Source organism: Amborella trichopoda, chromosome 7, assembly GCF_054954075.1.
Source record: "Amborella trichopoda isolate Santa Cruz 75 chromosome 7, AtrichopodaSantaCruz75HAP2 v2.0, whole genome shotgun sequence".
Classification (NCBI taxonomy): domain Eukaryota; kingdom Viridiplantae; phylum Streptophyta; class Magnoliopsida; order Amborellales; family Amborellaceae; genus Amborella; species Amborella trichopoda.
In genome coordinates, this window is record NC_142342.1 from 16,561,479 (window position 1) to 16,586,693 (window position 25,215).

A 25,215-nucleotide genomic window follows, 5' to 3' on the forward strand; every position below is an offset into this window, starting at 1 on the left:
ACGCAATAGCCTTCTTAAGAGCCTCCCGTCTTACATAGTTATTGACTAATTCAAGAGAGGGCAATTTGTCCTTTCTTAGAACTTGTACTCTCTGAAATTCAAAATCAGGATGTAGGCCTGCTAAGAATTCAAAGAGCTTTTATTGCTCGGCTTGTTTTTTAATATCATCAATGGTGGGATTAATAAGCTAATAGTGGTATGGTTCTTCCCACTTATGCCCCAGCATCCCAAAGTATTCTCCACATGCATTTCTCCTTGCCACAAATGCACTATTTCAAAATGCAATTCGTAAATCTTAGCCAAACCATCTCGTTATGAGTATGTCTTGGCTACTGCCTCTAATATATCCTTTGCAAACTTAAGAAACAACAGCTCCTTGCTGGAACTTGGCTGCATGGAATGAAGGACATATGCCATTACTGTCAAGTTCTCATTTTCCCATTCATCTTGGATGAATCATCTATGGGAGGTTCTCTCTCCCTTTTCCTGTGATATAACCCAATTTCCACTAGCTTCCTATGAACATTTTGGCAAATTGGGACGATTCAAATAGTTTGTCCCATCTAGCTTAATTGTAGTAACCATCAATCATGGGTGGTCAAAATTGACTGCTTCCCAATAAAATATTGGGCTAGATCTCTGATATTTTCCTTCTCTCGAACTAGAAACCCTAAGGTTTTTTTTTTTAGTCAAGGTACTAATTCCTTAGTTTCAGATGTGAGGTTGCTGGAAATATGAGGTTATTGCTAAAAAAGAAAGGAGTTGTTGGATATGTTAGAATCCTGGAAACATGAGATTATTGGAAATGTGAGGTTGCTGGAAAGGTGAGGTTGCTGGAAATATGAGGTTGCTAGAAATATGAGGTTACTGGAAAGAAAGGAGTTTGGGATGAAATCTTACTTATTAGTAAAAGAAAGTGAGATGATCTTGCTAGATTTATGAGGTTGCGGATACACCACAGCTTCAAGCCCAAGAAGGAAGAAAAATCATGATTCTAAGGGCACTGTAAGTACCGGATATCCTAGGGTTCAATCCATGCTTTGATACCATGTTAAAATTGAGAGAGAAAGAGAAAGAGTAAATTCGAGCACAAGATAAAGAAAGCATAGATGTCTTTCGCTCTATTCAAATCATGGGGCGATGTGCCCTATATAAATATAGATCCCTATGGGAGTTATACCCCATTATGCGTGATTGTTACATGGTTGTTACAACCCATTATGCACGACCAATCTTCAAAAAAACGGATTCGAGTGCCTAGGCAGTTTGCGTGCTTAGCCGCCTAGGCGGTCGGGTGGCAGCCTAAGCGGGGGCCCAAGGACAAGGTGCTCTCACCAAAATCAAAACCCCCCCTCCACCCCAAACATAAGACACTAACTATTACTTTACAATTAGACTTAAAAGAAGAACTCAATATAAAGACATTTTAAGACTTTGGTTTCACTTTCACATAAGACTTAACCTATTAAGATATCACATAATCAATTATTTATCAAATAAACCTAAACAAAAAAATAAAATATCAAAATAAGACACATTGTACAAAAAAATGAATCAATTATTCATAAAAGAATACGATATATGCTCAATTTCATCTTCCAAGTGAGAAAAATTCAATAAATCGCCAAAAAGATCAATCTTTTAACAACAAACACGTAAATATATTATTAAAAAAAAAAAAGTAAAAGAAAAAACACATGATTCTTAACATAATATGTTGTAGCAAAATAAAATCAAAACCCTCTTGCAAATACGATAATACTCTCAATATATCAAAATCAAATCGATGTCGGTGCAAACCTCGTCTATTGGATTGCCAAAAGTTTTCAAAATCAACTATTCGAAACTCCAAATCCACCCATGAACTATTGCCTTTGTTTTGGGAAAAAAAAATAAAAAATTTATTGATCTTTCAATAAATCACAGAAGAGTGTATTTTGAGATGTTTTTTTCACCCTAAAGGCCACGGATTTTCTATTGGGGAAACCCTCTCCCCCCCTTTTTAGGGAAAACATTATATATTTTACCCTCACTCCAGGGTTTTTTTCTCCCGCTCGCAAGTTGTCATGGGGCGACGCCTAGGAGGGCGCCCAGACAATAGCGCCTAAGCAGGGGCCCAGAAGCAAAAATGCGTAATGGCCCCACTCAGACTGCGCTTAGGCATTTTCAAACTTTTTTCTTCTAGGCAGCCTCCTAGTCAGTCGGGCGACCGAATTTTCGAACATTGTGCAGGACTATTACATGGCTGGTACAACCCATTATACAAGATTGTTACATGACTGTTCCAGTCACGACAATCAACATAGAGAAAGGAGAGAAACAAGGAGGAAAGAAAATTGAATCAGAAACATAAATACCAGTATTTTATGTAGGAGTAGTTATGCATAGGAGAAAGAGCAAAAACTGGCAGATGTTTGATTCTCGATTTTACTTTTTTTGTTTTGTATAGATTTAGATTCATGGACCGACTTCAATTGGCCATTTGTTTTCTGTTGAATTGATCGAAAAGTGAGAACAATGATTGAAAGATAGACCGTTTAGATGCTTTATGGGGAAGGGATTGAGGAGAGCGAGTTAAGAAAAGAGAAACAAGTAGGTATGGGAAAAAATCACATATATGAGGTGATATGAGGAAAATAGGAAAGGGACTGGAGAGAACAAAGAATTGAAAACATGCGAACAAGAAAGTGCATAGAGAGAAGGATATATGAGAAGGAATCAATTAGAAAGTGAAATTGTATGGATATGTTAAAAAAACAAAACAAAGAGGAAATACCATGGCTATCCTAAGATTTTTGGGATTGGGAGTAGCACAAACTGAAATTTTGGGAGTTTAGTGATTTGCGTATAGTTTATCAAGAGATTTCTACTGACTTTTAAGAATTTTCTCCTTTGGATTGGATACCATATTAAAATAGAGGAAGTACAAGCAATTCAACTTTCAACACCAAACTTGGGTGTTAAATTCTTAAGGTTTCAAGTGTTTCAGACATGACTTGAATGTAATAATTGGAAGGAAACTAACGAATACATGATTGAATATAAACAACATGTATTTATCCAATATTACAAAAAATAAAATAATGACTTCTTCAAGAAAGCTTGTCTGAACTACTCACCAGAACATCTTTTAGACCATCAGTACGAAAATAAACAGGTTGAGCAACATGACAATAGCCCATCAGTCGTGGAACTGTTGGGATAATGTCTCGGTGGTTTACTATTCTCCAGCTGTCCCTAACTTTCTGCAATTATTGGCATAACATAAAAATGACAGAGATTAGAACTCTAAACTTCAAGATCGCATGTAGTTTAAGTACATTAGGTCTAGTAAACGAACAAGAATTGGAAAGATCTCCTAAAGATAGTGTTATAAAGCAATTCATGAAGTTTCACAACTTTCAGTATTCAAGCATAATTAATAGTTTTAAGAGCAACTAACAACTTTCAATAATTTACACCGTCTAAAAAAAACAATCTCCACAGTAAAGCCTCCCATATTGTAACTCTTCCCAATCAATTTCACGATTAGCAGAATCCTAAAACTTAATGGGATGCACATGTAATTATAACCAAACAATTTTAATCACCAAGTCATCTAACAAATATAAGGTTCATGCAAATGTGAGGACATAAAATACATTGCCAAGTGATGGTGAATAAGACTATTCAGGTTCACATTGCTAATTCTAACAATGAACAAAGTAATGACCAATATTAGGAGAAATAGGAACTGCCATTATACAGAAAACATGCGACTGATATAGGAACATAATGTTGGCTATTGGGTCATCGAAAGCCAAGTTTAAGGGCTCTCTCTTAACTGTTGAGTATCACCTTAACTGTCAGTGCCATCATCACCTTAACCATGTGACATGTATCACTTTAACTGAGGTACTATTTTCACCTACCACAGAACAGGCAGTTAACTCTTTTCCACAGTGAGAAATGCAGATTTCTCTTAAGTGGTGTAAACTGTAAACCCCTACTTTTTCCCAGATAGAGACATGACATTGTGCTGCAGCAGATAGACACATGCAGGAGATGCTATTGCTGTCTTCAAGGTTTTAAACACCCCCAACTTGGATTACTAAGATTCAGTGGAGTTTCTTCAGTATATCTCTAGGATACAACCATGCTCAGTGAAGCATTGTAATTCTAATTCGTAGGCTCAAAGAACCCTTTGGAGAACACAACACTGTACTCAACCATTTTGCCTTCTAAAAAAGTTTCAAATCAAATATTGGATGACCCAACAAAGGGAGAGAAATGATAGATGAATATATCCCTCATCTCTCTCTAAAAATGGAGGTACACCTTAAGAAACAATGATGTCCTGTGAACAGCCAGTGGCCTTCATGGTGATGGGCTGGCTCTAATTGGCACATGAAATTGTGCACAAGCACTAGTTCACAAGGAGATGGCCATCCAGAGGCCAACAAAGAGGTGAGGTGCATAAGCACTCAAAACAATTTGAAAGGTCGTCTCTAACAAATTCTAGGTAAAGGAAGGTATCTACAAGCTGTTCCAGGTATGCGAAACTACTATGCATGCAAGATAGAGAAAGGCGTTCCTTATGAGCTAGAGATAAGCTGCTGCAAGTGTGAAGAGGATCAGAGGATCCCTTGAGGTGCACAGGATAAGAGAAGAAATTGATTGTCAAGGGCTGAATGAATACGAGAATGAGAAGACCTTAGAGGACTGAGAGAAACCCTAGAGAAGAGTAGAAATCATGAGTCACATGCAGTAAGTTTGTTGAGATTCTTAGAGATACCCATAATGAGTTCATGAAAGGACTTTTGTCTGAGTGGCAATGTGTCATTAACAATAGGAGATACAATATGGGGTGTTCCACATCCCATGAGGTAATCCTGAGCAACTATCGCGGCACGCATTCTATTGATTTTGTTTTTTTTGTTTTTTCTTTCGAAGCCACAATGAGAATGTCGCAGCAACAAGATCTTGGGCATCATTTTTCATTTTTCGCGACGGTATCATCTTTGTTTTGATTTCACGGAGTGTTGTAATTGAATATAAAGAAGAGCATGTAGTAGCATCTGTAAAGTAGGCTTGTCAGTATTTGTAATAAATGTCGTGAAACGTTTTTGAATTTATGTGCTTTGCACACATCGCTATAGCTTCTGACAGTTATCACTTGTATGCGCATAGAGTTGATGCGATAAATATAGAATCCCATATTATAATTTACTTTGGACCACTCGGTTTCAGCCATGCAATAAAATGCTTTAGGATTCTTAAAAACATAAGGCTACGATTGAATAAAAGAATTCCATGCATGACAAATATTATCGACACAGGTGAAATTGAATGGTTGATTCAGAATCAAGGGCTGCAGATTAGCACATATAAAAAAAATGTTGACCGTCAGAAGAAGTAATGATTTTATAATTTACTGCATAAATAGGTCAAGCAACATGTTTGCCATTTTAAAGTTGCATAAGATTGCTCAGAGCTCCATTGAACTATAAAGTATAAATTGATGCTACAAAACAAAACAAAATAAACATGGATTTCACAATATGAGGGATTTAACTAGTACTTGAAAAGAAGATTACCTCATTATAAATTTCGGCAAATCTTTTATTTCCAACTCTAGGAGAACCAAAGTTGTACATTGTAACTCTAATGGCATCATACCTGAAAGTAAAAGCATGAAACAGAACTCTATTACGTGGACGTCACATTAAAAAAAATGACAATTACATACAATTTCCAGCAACCAAACTAGGCTTCTCACACACTTATAAAGAATGATACAACTCTATTAGGTCCCTTGACAAAGTCCAAACACAAAATACACTGAGGAAACCTAAGATGGTAGATAAAAACTAAGGATCATGACAGCGGCTCCCTATGATTGCTCTTCCAGCTATCCCCTCCCATGTATACCTCTTCAAACCCCCTCGCCCCTCCACCTTCCTCCCCCACACTGCCCCAAATTCCTCCCAAGCACCCAATCTCACAGCCCCCAATCCCTAGCAAGCACCCACTCATCCTTCCCCTCCCTCTATTAGCTCCATCTCTTGTCCCATTCTCATCCCCCTCGCCTGACAACAGCTCTCCTCCCAAAATAGAAGCTTCTCTCCGCCTTGGTAGGTTTTTTCCACCCCCATTGAGATGACATCTGAGGCATTAAAAAATGGGGAAAGAAAACATGGGAGGATCCAGATCTTTGTTGCAGAAAATTCTGAAATTGTGCCGTTTTCTTCACCTTCCCGACAGAAACAGTGCTCTAAGGGCATCAAAGCGAAACTCCCTTTCTCTCGGAGGAGCTTCCCTGGCTCTAGCTTGTTGGAATCAGAACCATGGTGCTTCCAAGAAACAAAAAATTTGGCTTAGGGTCTCTAATGTCCCTCTTTACGCATGGGACCCGAACACCTTTAGACTCAATGACGAAGCTTGTAGGGGTTTCATCTCCATCCACTGGAAGTCCTCTGAATTCCTTTCCACGTGATCCATCCAAATGCTCATCGAAGTCCTGGGTTCCCACTATATCCTAGTTGTTGGGTATGGGAACCGGAATGACTCCGGGATCGAGGGTGGGATCGGCGGATCGAAGCTATACTAAAGATCCTTGGGTTAGGGATCGATGCCTGTACAGCCTCAAAGGTCGGGATCGAGATCCATGTGTGATGGGGATCAAGCTTCTTTATTACATAGGATCAAGAATTATTTTATGAAGGTGCAAGATGCTATATGTAAGAAGAGAAGTTTCCAAGGGAATTTTTTTGAGTTTATTAATTCAGGGAGCACATTATTAAAAGTGATCCAAAATATTATGGAGCAAGGAATAACTTTTATGGGAGCGAGCTCCATTTTCTTAGAACACGAGTTCCTCGTGAAGGTAATAAGGATCTGTGGCTTTAAAATGTAGCTCATGGCGTTGTTAACCCATAACATGTACGTTTAATCCTTCTAGGAAATAAATAAGGAACTTTAAAGTGATCCCATATTGGTGGGTTCTGGACACCATATATGGTGATACTTGTGTCCCGTTATTTTGGAATCTAGATCCCAATGCACTTTGGAGCGCAAACCATAAGACTAGGGAACTAGATCCTGTAATGTTCAAGAACGTGAAATTAAATTGTAAGGAATCTGTTTCCTTATAAGATGGAACAAGATCCCGAGAACACTAAATTGACTTTCAGACGAGATTCGCTCCATGATCAAGAGAATCGAGGTTTCGCAAGGGATCGCCAAGCAAGGGAAGAGATCCCGGAAACTATGATTTTTACTATATCCTTACCACTTCGTAAAAGAGCCATAGTAGGGCTCCTACTCCTCACAATCTGAGGGCTCTGATCCCTCCTCATCCTCCCCTTGCCTCGGCTTCTCACTAAGGCGACGTCAACCCTACCCCCCCCACATCGGGCGATGCCACGCCCCATTTGCCAGCCATCTCTTTGCTGCCCCCCCCCCTTTATACCATCCCATCACTCCCTCTCACTCTCCTCTCTTCCCTCCGCTGCCCACGTGATCCCCCTCCAATGTTTTGCCACATGCTACTATCCTCCTACCCCGTTATGTGACTGCCACCCCCATTCATTACTCCTTTGTCTCGTCACCTAAGGTCCCCTTCCCCTCTCTCCCTCATCCCATGACCCATGTCCCCTATCCCTCTGTTGATCCACCCAGCCCCCATCTCGATCCTCCTGAGTGAACCACTCTTATTTGCCTACCGCCTTCCACTCCTCCCCCATTCTCCCTTTGTGACGACTCTAAATTTTTTTAAAAATGAATAATAATGATAATGATAATGATAATGATAATGATAATAATGATAATAATAATAATAATAATAATAATGATAATGATAATGATAATGATAATGATAATGATAATGATAATGATAATAATAATAATAATAATAATAATAATGACAATAATAATATAAAAATGGAAGCCACAACTTGTTAAATATTGGATGGTCTAATTTTATTTGGGCGGACCTTAAGACCACCATCTTTTGTTTCTAACTTTGTTTATAAAGTGTGAGCATCCACCCCTTTTACTTGGACTCTTTTCTTTATCAATTTGCCTTGACGTGGCAGGTTGTTATTCATTGTGTTGACTCCTTGACACAGCTTGATGATGTGTATGCTAACATCTTCATATTTCATGTGTATTTGAGACAAATGTACCATGAGGTGTCCATAAGGTGTTTACCCATATGTACCATGAGGTGTCCATGAGGTGTTTACCCATATGTACCATGAGGTGTCCATGAGGTGTCCATGAGGTGTTACCCCATTGTTTTTTTTAAAAGGAGATATCACCCTCTCACTTTCTATATAGCATATTAGATAACGTCCCAAGCAACCTGAGCTTTCTCCCTCGTTTTTAGCATGTAGTCTCTCTCTCTCTCTCTCTCTCTCTAAAAATAAACACTCAGAGGATCACAACTCCATGCGTGTTTTGAAAGAAAATAATTTGAACCCACTTTGGCTATATCCGATCAGAGGCAAGAAACCGGAACCTTCGCCCAAGTTTTGTGTAAGTGACCTCGTTTCCCTGAAAAATAATCCGCTTTTAATAAAATTGTGATATTCCGTCCATCATTTTTATATTATAAGTTTTATGCATAAGTGATCTCATTTTCCTGTAAATTAGTTATTTAAAAACGGCTATTTCTATATTTCCGTCTATCAGTACGAATTTGAGATATTGTAAGTGCTATGTGCAAGTGACCCTATTTTCTTGTGACCAAAATTTGTATTTGTGCAATATTTTCATCTGTGGATATTAGACACTATAAGTTTTAGGTATTCCTGCAAAATGATTATTTGTATTTCCATAAATTTTTAATATCCATTTATTGTTAAAGATATTAGATAGTTGAAAATTCAGTATTTAACTCTAGATTTCCATAAAAGTTCTTCTAAAGAAATTGTTTATCATGTTATATTTCAAAAATGGCTCTCAAAACTGCTACCTTTCTGAAATTATTACCCAAAATGTTACAAGGATATTTTGAATATATGATATTATGGCTTCCTGATGTTTAAGAGTTTCAGAGATACTTTAGTATATAAGTGGACTCATTCGGTTCGCCGGTGAGGTATAAGTGGACCTATCTAGTACGTCGGTGCGGTATAAGTGGACCTATCTAGTATGCCGGTAGGGATTAAGTGGACTTATCTGGTACGCCGGTGAGGTATGAGTGGACCTGCAGGAATTAAGTGGACCTATCCAAGACGCCGATAGGGATTAAGTGGACCCATCAGGATGCTGATGGAGTATATAGGTGACGTACTTGGGATGCCAGAAGCGTGCTTTGTAAAATCTTTTGAATTGTGCAAGGATTTACATATGCATTTCTTCATAGTGTTTCAATATGCATTCAAATTTTTGGAATATGTTAAATTATGTGTTCCTGAATCTAAAACTGTTCTTCAAGCATGTTTTTCCTCATATTGTTTCAACATATATTCTTTTAGAAAATATTACATTTTTCGATCATGATTTTTAGGGGTTATGATGGTCACTTACTGAGTAGTCACTCATCAAACTATGGTACATTCTTTTCAGGGTAATTGCAATCTCATAGTTTGAATGCACAGCGGGACCGGCTTTAAAGGAATTGTAGCCATGATTAAATTTCCTTTGTAACTTTTGTTCAAATTCACCATTGTAAATTTTGTCCTATCAACTGATGTATATATTTAGACCTTCATGTTAATATTAGTTATGAGTAGACTATGTACAGATTCTTAGAAATCAAAAAAAATTGTTTTGTTCTTTACGAGTTGACTATCACATCTCAAGAATGTTAGTGTTATAGGGTGTGACACCCTCACTTTGCACTCCCCATCGTCTTAGGCCTCTCACCTCGAATCCTCCTCTTTGACTCGTACTCGGACATCTCCGATCCTCACTAGCACCTCCATCGAGTCCCTTGTGTTGGCTTCTCTATCATCCCAAGACTACTCCCCCCAACTCAAGCGAAAAAATTCCCCCTTCCCCCACGTCGGCCATCAACTAGTAGAAGAACCTACCCCCCCCCCCCCCCACCCCCAAGAACTGGGGGCAACCCTCCAATGGAAGTGTCCACCCTTCCTCCCAACCACTCGTGGGCCATACCCCTTAAATACACTCATTGGACACCCTTGAAGACCACCTCTAGTTAACCTTCCCCTCCCCTAAAACCCTAGCAACAACTCTTCCTCAATCCGATGCCTTCAACCCTTGCCCTTCCACTATCCCAGTGTCCAACCCTCCCACCTTCTCACCTCCACCTCACATACATAACTCTTCTCCTCCCTCTTTCCGCTTCTCTCTGACCCTCTCTTCCTCCATTTCTTCAACCACATATCTACTTCCCCCTGGTTCTCTCTCCTATCCAATGGCACCTTAGTACCCTGCCTATCCCTCGGCAACCGTCCCACTTCCAACCTTACTCTGGTATCCCCTCCAGAGCCCCCTTCTCATTGCTCCTACGCCATACTTTCCTCTCCCTCCATTTCCATTTCAACCAACTGCTCCACCCCTCTTTCCCCCTCCCCGCTTTTGCCAACCCCTTTGGTGGTTTCCCATTCCCCTTCCCAATTTGGCATATCATCCAGACCTTCCCCCACCTTTCTTTCCTCCCACCCCTGGAATCTCCTTTCCACTAGTTTTGTCTTCTCACTACCATACTCCCCTCACCTTTAGCATTTTCCCCTCCAACCCTTACCGACCTCCACCCTCCCCCCCCCCCCCCCCCCAAAAAAAAAACCTTCATCCATTATTAATACCAACTACCACAACCCTGCATCACTTGGAGCAATCCCAAACCATCCTACGTCGCACAATTCTTTATTTCACCCAACCCCCAATCCATCATCTTTGGCCCCCTCCCTTTCCTGCCTTACGCCCAGAACCGGACAAGGCTGCCACCCTAACCCCTCCTATAACAACCTCCCCCCTCGTCTTAATACATCCCATAAAACTCCTCTACGAGCCCCCCTTAAGAGTCAAGCTCTTCACTTTCCCTCTCAGCAAACTCCACAGCTTTGTCGATGGGCTAGATATGGTAAGGGAGACATCGAACAGATTCTGAAAGTGATGGGCTTCCAATACGACGGCCAGAAGGTGCTTTCCATGCATTTCTTAAGGTGGATGCTCAATCAAGGCCCAGGGTAGATGGCAAAGGCAAAAGGGAGATCTTTAACGTTGCCTTCAATATAAACTAGGATAGGTCAGACCACCCCTCTTCTTTTCTTGTCCTTCCTTTTGCCTCAGCCTCCTCGGAGGGGCCAATCCTAGATCCACCATGAAACACGTCTCCCACCTCAATCCCTCCCCTTGCTAATCTTAACCTAGAATGTCTGGGGACTTAGGCACCCCCAATAAGCGCAATACGATGTGCCACTTCAATCACCAACACTTTCCCTCCATTCTTGCCCTCACTGAAACAAAACTACCATCCGCCTGCCTCCAACTCTTCTATCAAGTCTAGGGTAATAGGCCCTATCCAGGAAGCCTTGGCCACTTCCGAGGCTTCAAGAAGGATCTTGATGCATGAAAAAGGAGAAATGAGGTAAAAAATAGTTAAATAACCATCAAAACATGCAAGATTTGTGTGGATTTGACTTTGCTTGCGCAAAATAGTGACCCCAAAACCCTAGCTAAGGCTTTCTGGCACTATTAACAGCCTGTTTGGACCGCTCATGCCCTTAAAAGTGTTCAAAACCTTAACACCCAAGGTCTTTTTATTACAATATTATAAAAAAGACTAAAACTAACCCCACTTAAGTAAAAACATTTTTAAAATACCCCATAAGTCCCTTCACTTAAAATAAAATATAAAAGAAATTTAAAACCAGATCTTATCGAGATCGTTTAATCCAATTTTAGAACTAAGATCTGGAAAACCTTCAATTATTGAGATTTACATACGAAAATAAATCGTATAAGTTATATATTATCTATAAGACCTTATTTCAGCAATATCAATTGATAATTTCGGTTCCACGGTTAAAAGAATAAGAAAATTACATACATATCTGTTATATTTTGCGTTATTACGGATGTACCAAATAGTTTCCGTTATTACACGTATGTCCGTTTTTTACCTTTTATAACGTAATTTTTTTAAAAAGACAACTTTTCCCTTTTTTGGATGTTGAACATCCGAAAATTACATACATACCCTTTTTAGGATATTGAACATCCGAACATTACATAATACTTTTTTTTACTTTTTCGGATGTTCAACATCCAAAAATAGGCCAAAAGTTCATATGTCCATTTTCGGGTGTTGAACATCCGAAAATATGACATTTTCGGGTGTTAAACATCTGAAAATATGACATTTTCGGATGTTTAACATTCGAAGATGGTTTCGGATGTTGGACATCGGAAAATAACACATTTTCGGATGTTCAACATCCAAAAATGTGACTGTGAAATGTGAAAAATCGGAATGTGAACGTTTAACTTTCGGGCTATTTTCGGATGTTGAACATCCGAAAAACCCTTCAATTCGAATGTTCAACACCCAAAAATGGAAATGTGAACGTTACACTTTCAGCCTATTTTCGGATGTTCAACATCCGAAAAAGGGTAAAGTCGTCTTTTTTTAAAAATTGCATTATAAATGGTAAAAAATGGACATACATGTATACCGGAAACTATTTGGTATATCCGTAATAACGCAAAGTATAACGGATATATATGTAATTTTCCCTAAAAGAATCGATAATTAGGTTCCCAATTAAAGCCCTAAGTAACTAGGTTTCATCTAATTTATTTTTCTATCCACAATTTGATTTTGTATATTTTAATTATTGCATGCTCAGGATAAAGACATGGATTTTCCCCAAGGAGTTTTTTTTTTTTCTCTCTCCAAATAACTAATCCTTGCATGAGAAGATGTTTTCTTGAAAACTACAAATAAAACAATAAAAATAAAATATTGTCTATTTTGGTTTCATTTTGTGTCACATAATTTAGTAAGGATAAAGTGAATTTTCACCATGTGTATAACAAATTTTATCATAAAAAAAAAAAACCACGCACACTGAGTACTTGCATGTACATCTGTTATTACACTTTATCAGAGTGTTAATAGTCAATTTGAGCTTTCTTAGGCAAGGAATGACTAGAATCTTTAGATTTGTTGTCCAGTATCTAGGAAAGTTTACTTCTTTTTTCAATTCATCTTGATCTTGTGTTTAATCAAATATTTTCAAGAGAGAGAGAGAGAGAGAGAGTCATCATGAGGCTTGCAGCCCCATTATAGTTTGAAACTCCCTGAAAATAAGGTTCATACATCCCACAACTATAGGAGATGGCAAGCCCTATAACTATCCTTACAATAGTGGCAGGAAAGGAAGATTCCATTGATAGACTAGAGGACCTTCATCATTGAATAAATGATAAAAATGCAATAAAAACTATACTCATTTCTAGAAAAACAACACTCCTTGGGCTAAGCATTCTTGAACTATGAAACTGTAGTTCTGGAGTTTGAACCCCATCCTTACGGGGAGTTTGTTTGATTTATGTGGTCATTAAACGCCTTATGAGAGCATGTCATCAACATATGATATAGTGGAACAAAGAACTCGAGTGGGAGTATGGTCCAGAGGTACTAAGAGAGTATAATCCAGAGGGACCAAGAGAATATGGTCCAGAGGGACCAAGATAGTATGGTCTAGAGGGACCAAGAGATTGTGGTCTAGAGGGACCGAGAGATTATGGCCCAGAGAGACCAAGATAGGCAAATGCTATTTGCCGATACTAAAAATGAGCTTAACGTGCTAGGCCAATTGAGTCGAAAAACCCTTAATTACCTAGGCTTAGTGCACAACCAATGAGGGTCAGCAGGGACATTCCCTGATGAGGTTGAAGTTGCCCAGGGCAGTGAGCCAAGGGACTATGCGATCCTTATGTATAATGGTACGCCTGTAAAGATGAGGGCCAAAGCCTCATCATTGAACCATCACACGACATGTATATATGATAGTCGTATGAGAAAGCGAATCAACATTGAGGGTGATATATGTACATGTGCGAGAGATTACCCATGTGCACCATAGAGCTGTGATTGCACCAGGTTTCAGTGACCTTGGACTTGTCTCTAGGGGAAAGCCTGTAATCAATAGATTGTGATTATGTCCTCTCACCTATTGGCTGACTTTGATAGCCCAATCATAAACCCCTGTGATGGTTTGTGGGTCATGGGAACTGTTGGGTTAGTTTGAGAAAGTGAGTATGGATTATAGTCCGCAATAAAAGATGGAGTGCGCTAAGAATTTTATAATTCCTTGACCTAGTTAGATTCGATTCCCATCAAAATTATTCAGAATTAATTATTTTGATGTTAAATGATTTTTAGATTGATAGTTTGTATTTTATGTCTCTAGATATTTTATTTTCACAAAATGGATTTATAAATAAAGAGAAATTTAAATTTTAGTATTTTAAATATTTAGAGAGAAAAAAAAAATAATAAATCGTTTCTAAAAATAAGTGAATTTTTTTTATAATTCATTTATAATATGGGGGCCCACCATGATACCACATGGGGAGTATGGCGTATGTGGGGCCCGCATGGGGGCCCCATGAGAGGCACACCCCAACGGGGATCTCTGCCTTGTAAATCAAGGCATTCAAGAAAGTTAAGAACAACTGAAAGTTTTAATATTTAAGAAGTTTGAATATTCAAATAAAGCATGTATCATATACAAGAGATAGGAAAGTATGATACATTTTTCATAATTTTATTATTTGATGGGATTAGATTAAGGAAGTTGAAGGATAAGGTTCTAGCACCTTCTTTTGAATCATGATAGCTGATCTAAGGATTGTAAGACTCAGATCTCTCACCCCATAGGTCTTTTATGATCAATGGTCTGGATCTAATCTCCATAAAGGTGGCTAACCCAAAGAAACCCTAACCCTAGAGAAAGTCTATAAATAGAGGCAAGATCTCTACACGTTCTCTACACCTCTAATCTCACTCTCTATCCCCTATGAGTGGCACGCCACCCTCTCTCATCTCACTCTTGATCTCTCTAGCCTATTTCTCTCCCTTACAAAATATTGAGAAGAAAACAGGGAGCATGCCCCACCTAGTCCAAGGGAGGGGCACGCCCCATATCCCAAGGCATTGAGGCCTAACCTAGTTCATGTTGCATGTTCCACCATTGTTCTCTAATTTGGTTAAGGGTTGTAGCCAAGGCTCTCCCATACTTCAAGGATATGAGATAAACCATTGATCCTGTGCGCCATTGGAGGAGGTAATCTTCTGGCAATCTTCTTTATGGTTTGCAATCTTATCTTTTCTTTTCTTGTTCCCATGAGTATTATGTGTTTCATGATCCCAAGATCAAGTTTATGCAATTTTGTTTGTGTAATAAAGAATTGTTAAAGTGACAACAAGAGAGAATCATTGTGTTTCTTTTGTGTTTTTATTATTTCTTATAATGTATTTGGACTCTTATATGTAATTTGGGTGGTGAAAATAAAAGAAAAGAAGAAAAATTTTAATCAGTACACACTTGCCCGGGTTACATACTCCTACTTTCAGCTTGTTGCTAAATCAGGGTTGGACTTTTTGACAACTAAGATCCAACATGAAATCTTTAGCTTTTTGTTCATAGACATAATTTCCAATGGTGACTGTCCTTTCTAGGCTTTTTAATAGGTCATCAGTTGCCTTGAGCTCTAACTTAAAACAATACTTTTTATTCAGCAAAGAAGGATGACAATGACTATTAATACATTACATATAACTGCATGCAAAGGAGTACAAAAATATTAAATTATTTTTAAAATAAACGAATTTCTTATATTTTTAATAAAATTTCAAATTTTCTAAAAGTTAGGAAGTATATATATAACATTATATGACCTGTGCTTCCAACATAGCACTCGAGGACCTCGATTTTATAACCGGATGGAGCTCAGATCTGTAACACTTATCATTCAATCCTTAGAAGCTGGGATAGAGCTCCCCAACATATTGGGATCTCAAACCCTAAAATTTGGGATGTACAGACAGTGATCCCAAACCTAGAGACCTTCTAACCTTTCACAATCCCTCCCTCCCAATCTGTTCCTGGAACCGGTCCCGATCCCCATCTTGGTAAGTATGTGCCAAACAGCAACAACCTCAACGCAACACAAGCCCTCAAATGAGATTTGAATGTTAACCAGTTGGGTAAAAGTTTGGCAGTTCATTCAACTATTGAGAATCTAGAATGAAGGCAACAAGAATGGTTATGATACATAGATGGGTACCAGCACACCTTCATGACATCGTGTTCAAAAGTTAACATTCCACCTATCTACAATAATGAAAAAATTAGCAAAGGTCCACGACCCCTTGACATGGACAACTTTTACAGCGCAGCGACAATAGAAAATGTGTTCTTCATCAAACGGTTACAGGAAAAACAACCTTTGAACATCCTCAGTCATTCATCCTTCGCCCATAAAAAATTTCAACACTTCTCTAATTTTCCTCCAAGTACTGATGAAAGACAGAACTGGTTCCCTTTAAGGTTACAGTTAGTTCCATAAAACCTCCATATCTTTAAGCCACTGGCCATCAAAGTAGCAAAACTGTCCGCATGGTGGCAATCTATTCACCCAGCACATAGATGCTGAAGTCTAAAGTTGGATCCTCCCCTTTCCCTACCAACCCATTTGCTGATACCTCTAACAGCCATAAGCATGACATCTCCATTTCCATTTCAATTAATCAAGCTTGCATATACTCATATAACTTTCACACGTGACTCATTCAATAAGAAGCAGTCAAGGAAAACCAAATTATCTAAATTTTCTCTCTTTCTGATTCTCTTCAAGATAAATTGTCCAGAAAAATTAAGATACAGTGGACATTCTAATAAATGAATACACAACAATCATTTAGTCAAGAGTTTTCCGTCGCAAGTGGATACAAAGAAAATATAAGGCCTATCCAAGAACTATAAATAAGAAACAAGTTAAAAGTACTTAATATGGAGAAAAATGTTGGCATAAGAGAATGCCCTCATTAACAAAGCAGAAGACGACTGAACACTTATGCATGCCGTTTAACAAAAAAAATATTAAAGATAAAAAAAGAAATACTCACTTTGCCAATTGACTTGATGAAAGCTCAAGAGCTAGAAGGGTGGCTAGTGCACCACCCAAGCTATGACCAGTAATATAAACATGCCAAGAGGACTTCATTTCGAATTCATCCTCACTGTACCAACAAAATCATACAATAAGAATTTTTCTAACAAAAAAAGGAAGCTTGTTTCAGGTACTCAAATGAACAGATGCAAATAGAGAAAGAAGTAATACTTTAGATATGCATCAACATATGGTAGTTTACTAAAGGGAAATATGAGAAACATTTTCATAGGAGAGAGATTAAAACAACAATTCTCCAACTTAATGCATGATAAGAATCTATTTATGACTTTCTCTTGACTCTTTTCGGAACCACCAAATATACAATAGCTTGTGGTAATCAACTCCTGAATCTTCTGCCCATACCCACAACCATCTTAAAGATTGTCAATGTCCTCTAATAGTGTATTCATTTCTTTCTCTTATAACAAAGCTCTAATTCATAAGTAATGGATCATTGGAAGATCATACTTAAATTAGATGTCATGCCCAATGCATATCACCATACATTATCAAATCCAGTCTTCAATGCTCTTAAAATTCACAAAACGAAGAACTGGAAGCAAAAAAATAAATATATGTCAATACGCATGCATTGAAGATAACAAAGGTAAAGCAATCTTGTAAGCATCTAGCAATACCCTCCATATGTGTCAGCCATCAAAGTTGTATATCTCATGACCAACGAAGTATGGCAGGACTATGTCTTATTCTTGTACTATGATAGTGTCATTTGCTTGCAGTTTTAATGTCCTTTCTATTCTTCTGAATAACATTGCTAAGAAATAATGTAGATCAACTAAGAAAAATTGTGCCCCATCCATCAAGGTAGACGGAACTCTAGACCCCAGATAAACTTCTTAGCACCTCCAAAACTCTCATTTCCAGCAGCCCCCAATTCTCCCCCTTGCTTTACTCTTACCCTTAATTTATCAACCAATAACAAATCTAATGAGGGTTGGTTACCAGATCTCCCTTGCAATTCAGTAGAATAGGTTCAATTCAAAATCATCAAAATTTAGCTAGATAATTATCTACTTTTTGCTATTGTTATGGACGAGTAAACTATGCAAGTTAGAACTTTGGAGGGAAGCTTTAAAATTTAAAGGTTATAAAATTAGAGGACTAAGACAAAATACTTTTTTTAAAGAGATTTGGGATAAAGTTTCTTCCATAATTAAGAATTCCTAAAAAACTTTGTAGATGTTGTTTTATCTATAATTTTATTATGAAAATTCTTAATTTTGACAATAATATGTTCTTGTAATCTTATTCCGTTCTGGTCTAAGATTATTCCTAGAAATTCAATTGATGTTTTTTCAACTTCAATCTCTTTAGGACTTAGTATAATTCCATTGTCTAGGAATTTATTACATATTATTTGTAGATGTTTTCTATGGCCCTCTAAAGTTTTCGAAAATACCAAAACATCATCAATATAAAATTCTTTTAGATCCGAAAAGATTTTGTCCATCCATCTTTGAAAGATTTGAGGAGCATTTTATAAACCAAATGGCACGACCTTCCATTGATAATATCTGTAGGGTGCACTAAAAGCAGTCAAAGGTTTTGACTCTTCTGTCAATATTATTTGCCAAAAGCCTGATTTGCAATCAAATTTGCTAGAGTATTTAGCATTTTTTGTTTAATGGATAAATACATCTTTTCTAGGTATGAAGTATCCGTCAAACTCTTCAAATTTGATATATTTGAGGTAAATTTTGTGTTGTTTGTATTGATGATGAAATGTTGTGTTGTTTATATCTGCGTTTCTGATATTTCTAGGCACTGATACCATTTCATTAATCACTATTGCTTTGATACCATGTCATCATCAATACAAAATTTACCATTTCATTAATCACTATTGCTCTGATACCATGTCATCATCAATACAAAATTTACCATTTCATTGATCACTCAAGATAACTCAAGATAATATAATATCACTCATTTACAGACTAAGTATACTATTTGTCTAATAGAGATGAGAAAGAAGAAGAAAACTGAAACCAAAACATAGAAGGTGAAGAGAGAAGAAGAATCCAAGACTTGATGCCTTCAATGTGAGATGAACTCTCCTTATATAACTTCGAAAAGGCTTCGTACTGTATAAAGGTAAAGATTCATCTCTAACTTGAAAATGTGTACGTTCGAGCATCTGGAACAGTAAAAGCTTAGAACAGTTGCAGAGTATAAGTATTGTCGACAGAGTGTAAGTAGAACTCGTGTTGTGTCCGTACTATCAGCAGAGCGTAAATAGAATACGTGTTGCATTCATACTCTCGGTAGAATCTTTGTAGGACTCGTGTGCTAGATAAAGTTTCAGTCGTACCATCCTGTCAATCTTATCAAATGCTTTGCTTGTATAATAAGTAACTATATGGTGCCACCATGCTTCCTTAACTTTCCATCATGTTATCAAGGTTGGCTTCTCCAACACTATTGAAACTGAAACTTCCGGGACTATTTGGATTTTGATCTTCTTCATTTTCTTGGCCTTCAACAATCTCCTGTTTCTAGAAGTAGATCTAAAGGAAGGTCCATTTTATTGAAGTCGCAATATTTCTCCAAATAGTCTTGTGCCTCAATAATTTGCTCTGGACTTCAAGTGTAACGTAATGGTAGATAAGTTGTCAACAATCGTCTTCCATCAGTTACTTTGAAGGCACAATTATTTAGATTTGATTTAGCTTCAGTTCTGAAATTTATAAGATTTCTAATAAAATATGTTTTTATATCCATATTAGAAATCTCAATATGATTCTAGTTTTGTCCTTCAGTTAATAGGAAATCATTATCTGAAGCTTCTTCTAGATGTCATATTTGGTATGCCTAAGAATATTTTCCTACTTCTCCAACAAATGGTGTTGGTTATATGAAATGTCAAGTAGGAGTTGAACGTCCATGATTTGGAGACCCAAAAAATCATACTTTTAATGAAATTTGCAAAACTTTGTAATTGCATACAGTCTAGATGCTCAAATACAATTTTTCCAGTTATTCCCCATTTGATTACATCTTGACTCCAAGGTTCATGGTTTATATAAAATATCAATTTGGGAAGAGTTTGATTAATATAGTAAATATTACAGGAGTATTTGTTTAGTAACTCCGGGATAAGAAAAAACTATTCTTTGTCAGTTTGATCAGAGATTTTAGAAAATATTTCAGTAGGAAGTACCTGGTTGGCCTTCTCATAGAAACAAATTCATTTTATTTTTTCAAATATTGAATCATGGATTGATTATCCAGGTATTGAGATATTTCAAAAAAACTATTTATTTTTTCAAAAGTGAATTCCTCAGTCCAATCCATTTGTTTAATGGATCCAAATATTTTTTCTTTCATTTTTTAAAATAACACAGATTGACTTGCTATCAGGTTTGATAACCTTCCCATGTGTTTTTGAAACTTTCCTTTATTATTTAGATGTGGTTTTTCCATATCTCATTTAGTTCTTCATAAATTGCCATAGGAACATGAGGATTATGATAGAAGTTTGGAACTGGTCTAGTCTCTGATGGAAGCATGTAATTTTCATGTAATTGTGAAAAACTCTCATTTAATTATACTATTTCTGAGTAAGATAGAGGTTTAAGATTTGGGTCTTGAGCAAATTGAGAAAAATAAAAAAGGGTATCTTTTGATTTATTCTTCAAGCTTGGTATCTGGCCGGTTCCCAAATTTATCTCTCTTTTTCTTCCTTGTTTAGGATTTTCTTTCTTCCCCTTGGTTAGGAGTGGTTATTTTCCTTTGTCCATCTGAAAATTATTAGGGATTCCTGCTCAAAAAATCTGCAAGAATATTGTCAATACCTTTGATATATTCAACTTAAAATCTATAATTATGAATAGCATTACACCAACAAATCCTTCTTGGATTTGTCTCTCCTTTGCTTTTTTTAGAAAATCTCTTACCGCTTTATTATCTGTTCTGATAAAAAATTTTTCTGGTGGTAATATATATGGAATATTTTTATACCATTGAGAACGGCTAGTAGTTCCTTTTCATATGTTATATAATTTTTCTCATTAGTCTTAAATTTGCCTGAGTTATATCCACATATGAGTTCTTCTTTATTACTACTGCTTTTAAAACTGTGCCCCGATTTTCATTTGAAGCATCAGTTTCAATGATTAGTTTATCTCCTTCTCTAGGAAAGTAAACTATTGGTACATTTTCAATAAGTTGGATCGAAATCCAAGAGAAATGAGATTGTCTTCAATAAGTTGGATCGAAAATCCATGAGAAATGAAAAATTACAGAAGGCGTATTTCTATAGGACGGCATTAAGACCAGCCATACTTTATGGGACAAAATGTTGGGTATTCAAGAAACAACATATCCAAAGAATGCGCAGCTGAGATGAGGATGTTGAGATGGATGAATGGTAAGACAAGGATAGAATTCAGAATTAATACATTCGAGAAAACTTACAGGTAGCTCCAATAGGCGATAAAATGAGGGAAAGTAGGCTTAGGTGGTCTAGTCATGTGCAGCGTCGACCAGGAACAACATCGGTTAAGAGGGGTGACTTGGTTCAAGTGGAAGGCTCTAAAAGGGAAAAAGGAAGGTCCCAAAGGATATGGATGGAGGTAGTGAGAAAAGGTATGCAGACTTATGGTCTGACTCAGTGTATAGCCCTTGATAGAGTGCAATAGCAGAACACGGTTCTTATAGCCGATCCCAAATTGTTGGGATAAGGCTCAAATGATGATGATGATCAATCGTCTAGTATTCTCCTACAGATTTCACTTCTCTACCTCAATGATCTCTACACCTTAATTGTTACAATCACAGTGAACATCCAGTCTATCAAATAGGATGATATTAATTTTAATCAGTTCCAAAAGGAGCAATAGAAAAAATCAGCACAAGTGGAAAACAAGATATGTAGCTCAATGGAAACAAAACATTTTCCTATTTGATTCACAGGACAACTCCTCCATTTCTTTTTTATTCTTGTTTGGTGCAATACCAACGACAAACTTGTTATGCTCTCTCAATGTCATAAAGAAAGGTATCGTTAAAACCCTAGGATTGGCAGTTATTAATTCAATACTGCTGCAAACAGAAAACATCACTATCAGCTACAATCATGATCGAAAATATGATTCACAATGGATTATTTTCGCTTCAAACTAATCTGTATTACATAGACTTGTGTTATTCTAGGTAAAAAAAAATTGACTCATAATGTGTCTTAATAGTTTGATACTGTACTCAATTATGGAACCCCAACTTAATGAAATGGTACCATAGGAACATGCAATAAGAACCACTGCACTATAGAAGCATAAACTTATTTAAATAATGTACATAAGTGGACAACATTAATCTAAGATAAAGTATTGGTTATATGAAAAACACTTCCAGTGTAACGTGAGAGCAAAAGCTTCTAGATTGGACGCCCTTAAAACTAAGAAGAGGATCAAGATACTTATTTCAAGGTTATAAGAAGCTGCCTAAGTCAGATGATGTGATTTTATCGGACATGATGTTGTCCAACAAGTAAGAAGACATCTTAATAAAATATTTCAAGCATCTTAAGAAAATATGTCAAGCATAGTAACCTATTAAGTAGAATAGAACTTACACAAAACCTATTGAGACTTTAATGAGATTGAGAATTTGATTTCTAACTGAATCATATGCACTCAAGAAGCCACTGTGAACCTGCTAGGAACATCAAATAGTAATAATATAAAAGAACACAAGCAAACCATTATATACCTGAACATATATACCTGAACACAAGCAAATCATTATATACCTGAACACAAGCAAACCATTATATACCTGAACACAAGCAAATCATATGCACTCATATGCACTCATATACACTGATATGCACTCATATGCACTCATATACCTGAACACAAGCAAACCATTATATACCTGAACACAAGCAAATCATATGCACTCAAGTAGCCATTATAAGTTGTTATGCCAATTGATACATATGATCTTACCATCAGAATCCAATAGAGTGGCCATAAATATACCTGAACTTCTTGCTTGAAGTCGCCTCCTAGCCGCTCGGGATTTAACCTAACAAAAGAAAAGAAAGAAAAATATTTCTAAAGACCCAGATAAGGTAGGTGACACTAGAAGAGCCATATTAAATCCATAAATTGAATGAGGGGGAAATTGTGCGAGGCTAACTAATTGAGAAGGCATAAAAAGTAAATCAAATTTGAAGAAACTTCCATCCAATAATTTTGTGAACAAATTCAAATTTCATGCTTTGTTCTCTAGTTTCAACAACTACTATGAAGCCATCATATCCAAAACCATTAACCCAATCTATAGAAAATTATGCATAGAATTTTCAATGCATAACATATCTAAAAGATTGGCCTACAACTATCCAAAAGGAACTCCCATATGCAAACACCACATAACAACTAATATTTAAAAGATGAAGTGCAAGCGTTCCAAGAATAAACAGAAAATATAGACCCAAACAGAAATTGGTAAACTAAAAACTAATAATAAAATGCAGCAACATGAAGCAATACCATGGGTGAAAACAATATATTATTCTTTTCTTTCTTTCTCTCTGTTCTTGTAATAACTTCTTCATTTAAATTGGTGAAAAAGCAATCTAAGTTCACATGTGAAAAAAAAAACATGAACAAAAAGTGTAAGAGGAATACAACAATGTATTCACCTCCTCAAGCTTGAAGAGAGACACCCTGAAGTCAATATTTCATCCTACAGACATAAAGCAATCATGAACGATCTCTAAATATCAGCTAAAAACAACCATTATTATGAGAAACCTAGATGAGGCTTGGGTTAGTGTTCTCAGACCCCAAAATGTTAATGAGCCAAGAGTTAAGAAACAATGATAGAGATAGAGTGAGAGAGAGATTTGCTTGATAGGCAAGAATGGGGAAAGAGCCTTGCTGGATATTATGTTTCCATTATAATATAGAGTCTGATGTATAAGATTCTTTCAAGTACATCCACAGCTGTACAATGAGGTGTATAACTAGATATACATGGATATTATCTGATATACATGGAATTATACATGATTTGACAGCCTGTCCATCCAGGCTAACTCCATGTGCATGGTGAATGAAATAGTGTAATGTGTACAATGTTTTAGTCCACCTTATACATACAATATCCCAGTAATCCATATGTCCATCATGTCTTTACGTTTCCACACATATCCCCAAATCGGATGATAAATGATGTAGGAAGTAAAGTAGAGAAAATTAATTCCACCTTTTTCCTAAACCTTAAATAAGTAAAATCGACAATAAGAGATTCAACCTTTTATAAGCCTGATTTTGGATACAGATTTAAAGACTAGAAGGAACATAAGGAAGATTGGTTATCCCCAATTCAAATTGTTTGAAGATGAAGTAACAATCAGCTTCTATACGTTTGGTTCCACTGTAAAATACTAGATTAGAAGCGATAGAAGTGTCAATTATGTTATCACCATGAAGTGGAGTAGAATCAATGATTAGTATGCACCAGTGTTTTAAAATTCGCTAATCCGGATCAGAATCCCCCAATCCGAACCGGTATTCCTCCTAAGCAATATCAGGAACGGACCGTTTCCCCTCTAGAACTGGCTGGGTGAGGTCGGTCCGTACCTGTTCGCGATAGAACCGGTGCAGAGAACCGGACAATCCACCCGATTCCAACACTTCTTGAAATTTCTTTTTTTACTACGTGCCCTTCTACTAGAGTGGGTCCCACTCCTGCATTGTGCACATTATTTTCTATTTTTAATGTCTTCATTCTTCAAAGTTTTTATTTTAATAGCCGCCCTTAGAGTGGGAACTTGGTCCCACCGCCGCCTCATTTCAAGGGCGGGCAACCACAATGCCTATTGGAATTGGTAACCTAATTTATAGGAACATGCGTCCCACAATCTACCTAAAATGCCCGATGTGGGATCTTTTTAAGCAATTTTAATAGCTCAAAGCGCCCCAATATCGCTATACTTTGGGCTTCTAATGCAAGAAATACAATACAAAGCAACATAAATTGGTTACTCAGACGTCATTTTCAAAACCTAGTCCTTGCATAATTGACATATTGGTATAAGAA

At 37.0% G+C, this 25,215-nt stretch overlaps 1 protein-coding gene across 12 annotated transcripts in view; it reads right to left on the minus strand.

Moving 5' to 3' along the window:
- Window positions 1-25,215, minus strand: part of LOC18426039 (putative triglyceride lipase) — a 95,115-nt gene that overhangs the window by 19,778 nt on the left and 50,122 nt on the right. For 7 of the 12 annotated variants that reach the window (XR_016059622.1, XR_016059623.1, XR_016059616.1 and 4 more), the window contains exons 11-15: window positions 23,145-23,190; window positions 22,736-22,815; window positions 17,093-17,206; window positions 5,577-5,658; window positions 3,120-3,245 (exon numbers count right to left, since the gene is read on the minus strand). Coding sequence is in view for 1 of the 12 variants with exons in the window: in XM_011622051.3 (XP_011620353.2) it covers window positions 3,120-3,245; window positions 5,577-5,658; window positions 17,093-17,206; window positions 22,736-22,815; window positions 23,145-23,190 (448 nt within the window). In the remaining 11 variants the exon portion in view is untranslated. Of the gene's footprint in view, window positions 1-3,119; window positions 3,246-5,576; window positions 5,659-17,092; window positions 17,207-22,735; window positions 22,816-23,050; window positions 23,191-23,812; window positions 23,857-25,215 lie in introns of those variants that run through there. The other 5 variants (XR_016059625.1, XR_016059615.1, XR_016059621.1 and 2 more) reach the window with 2 other exon arrangements.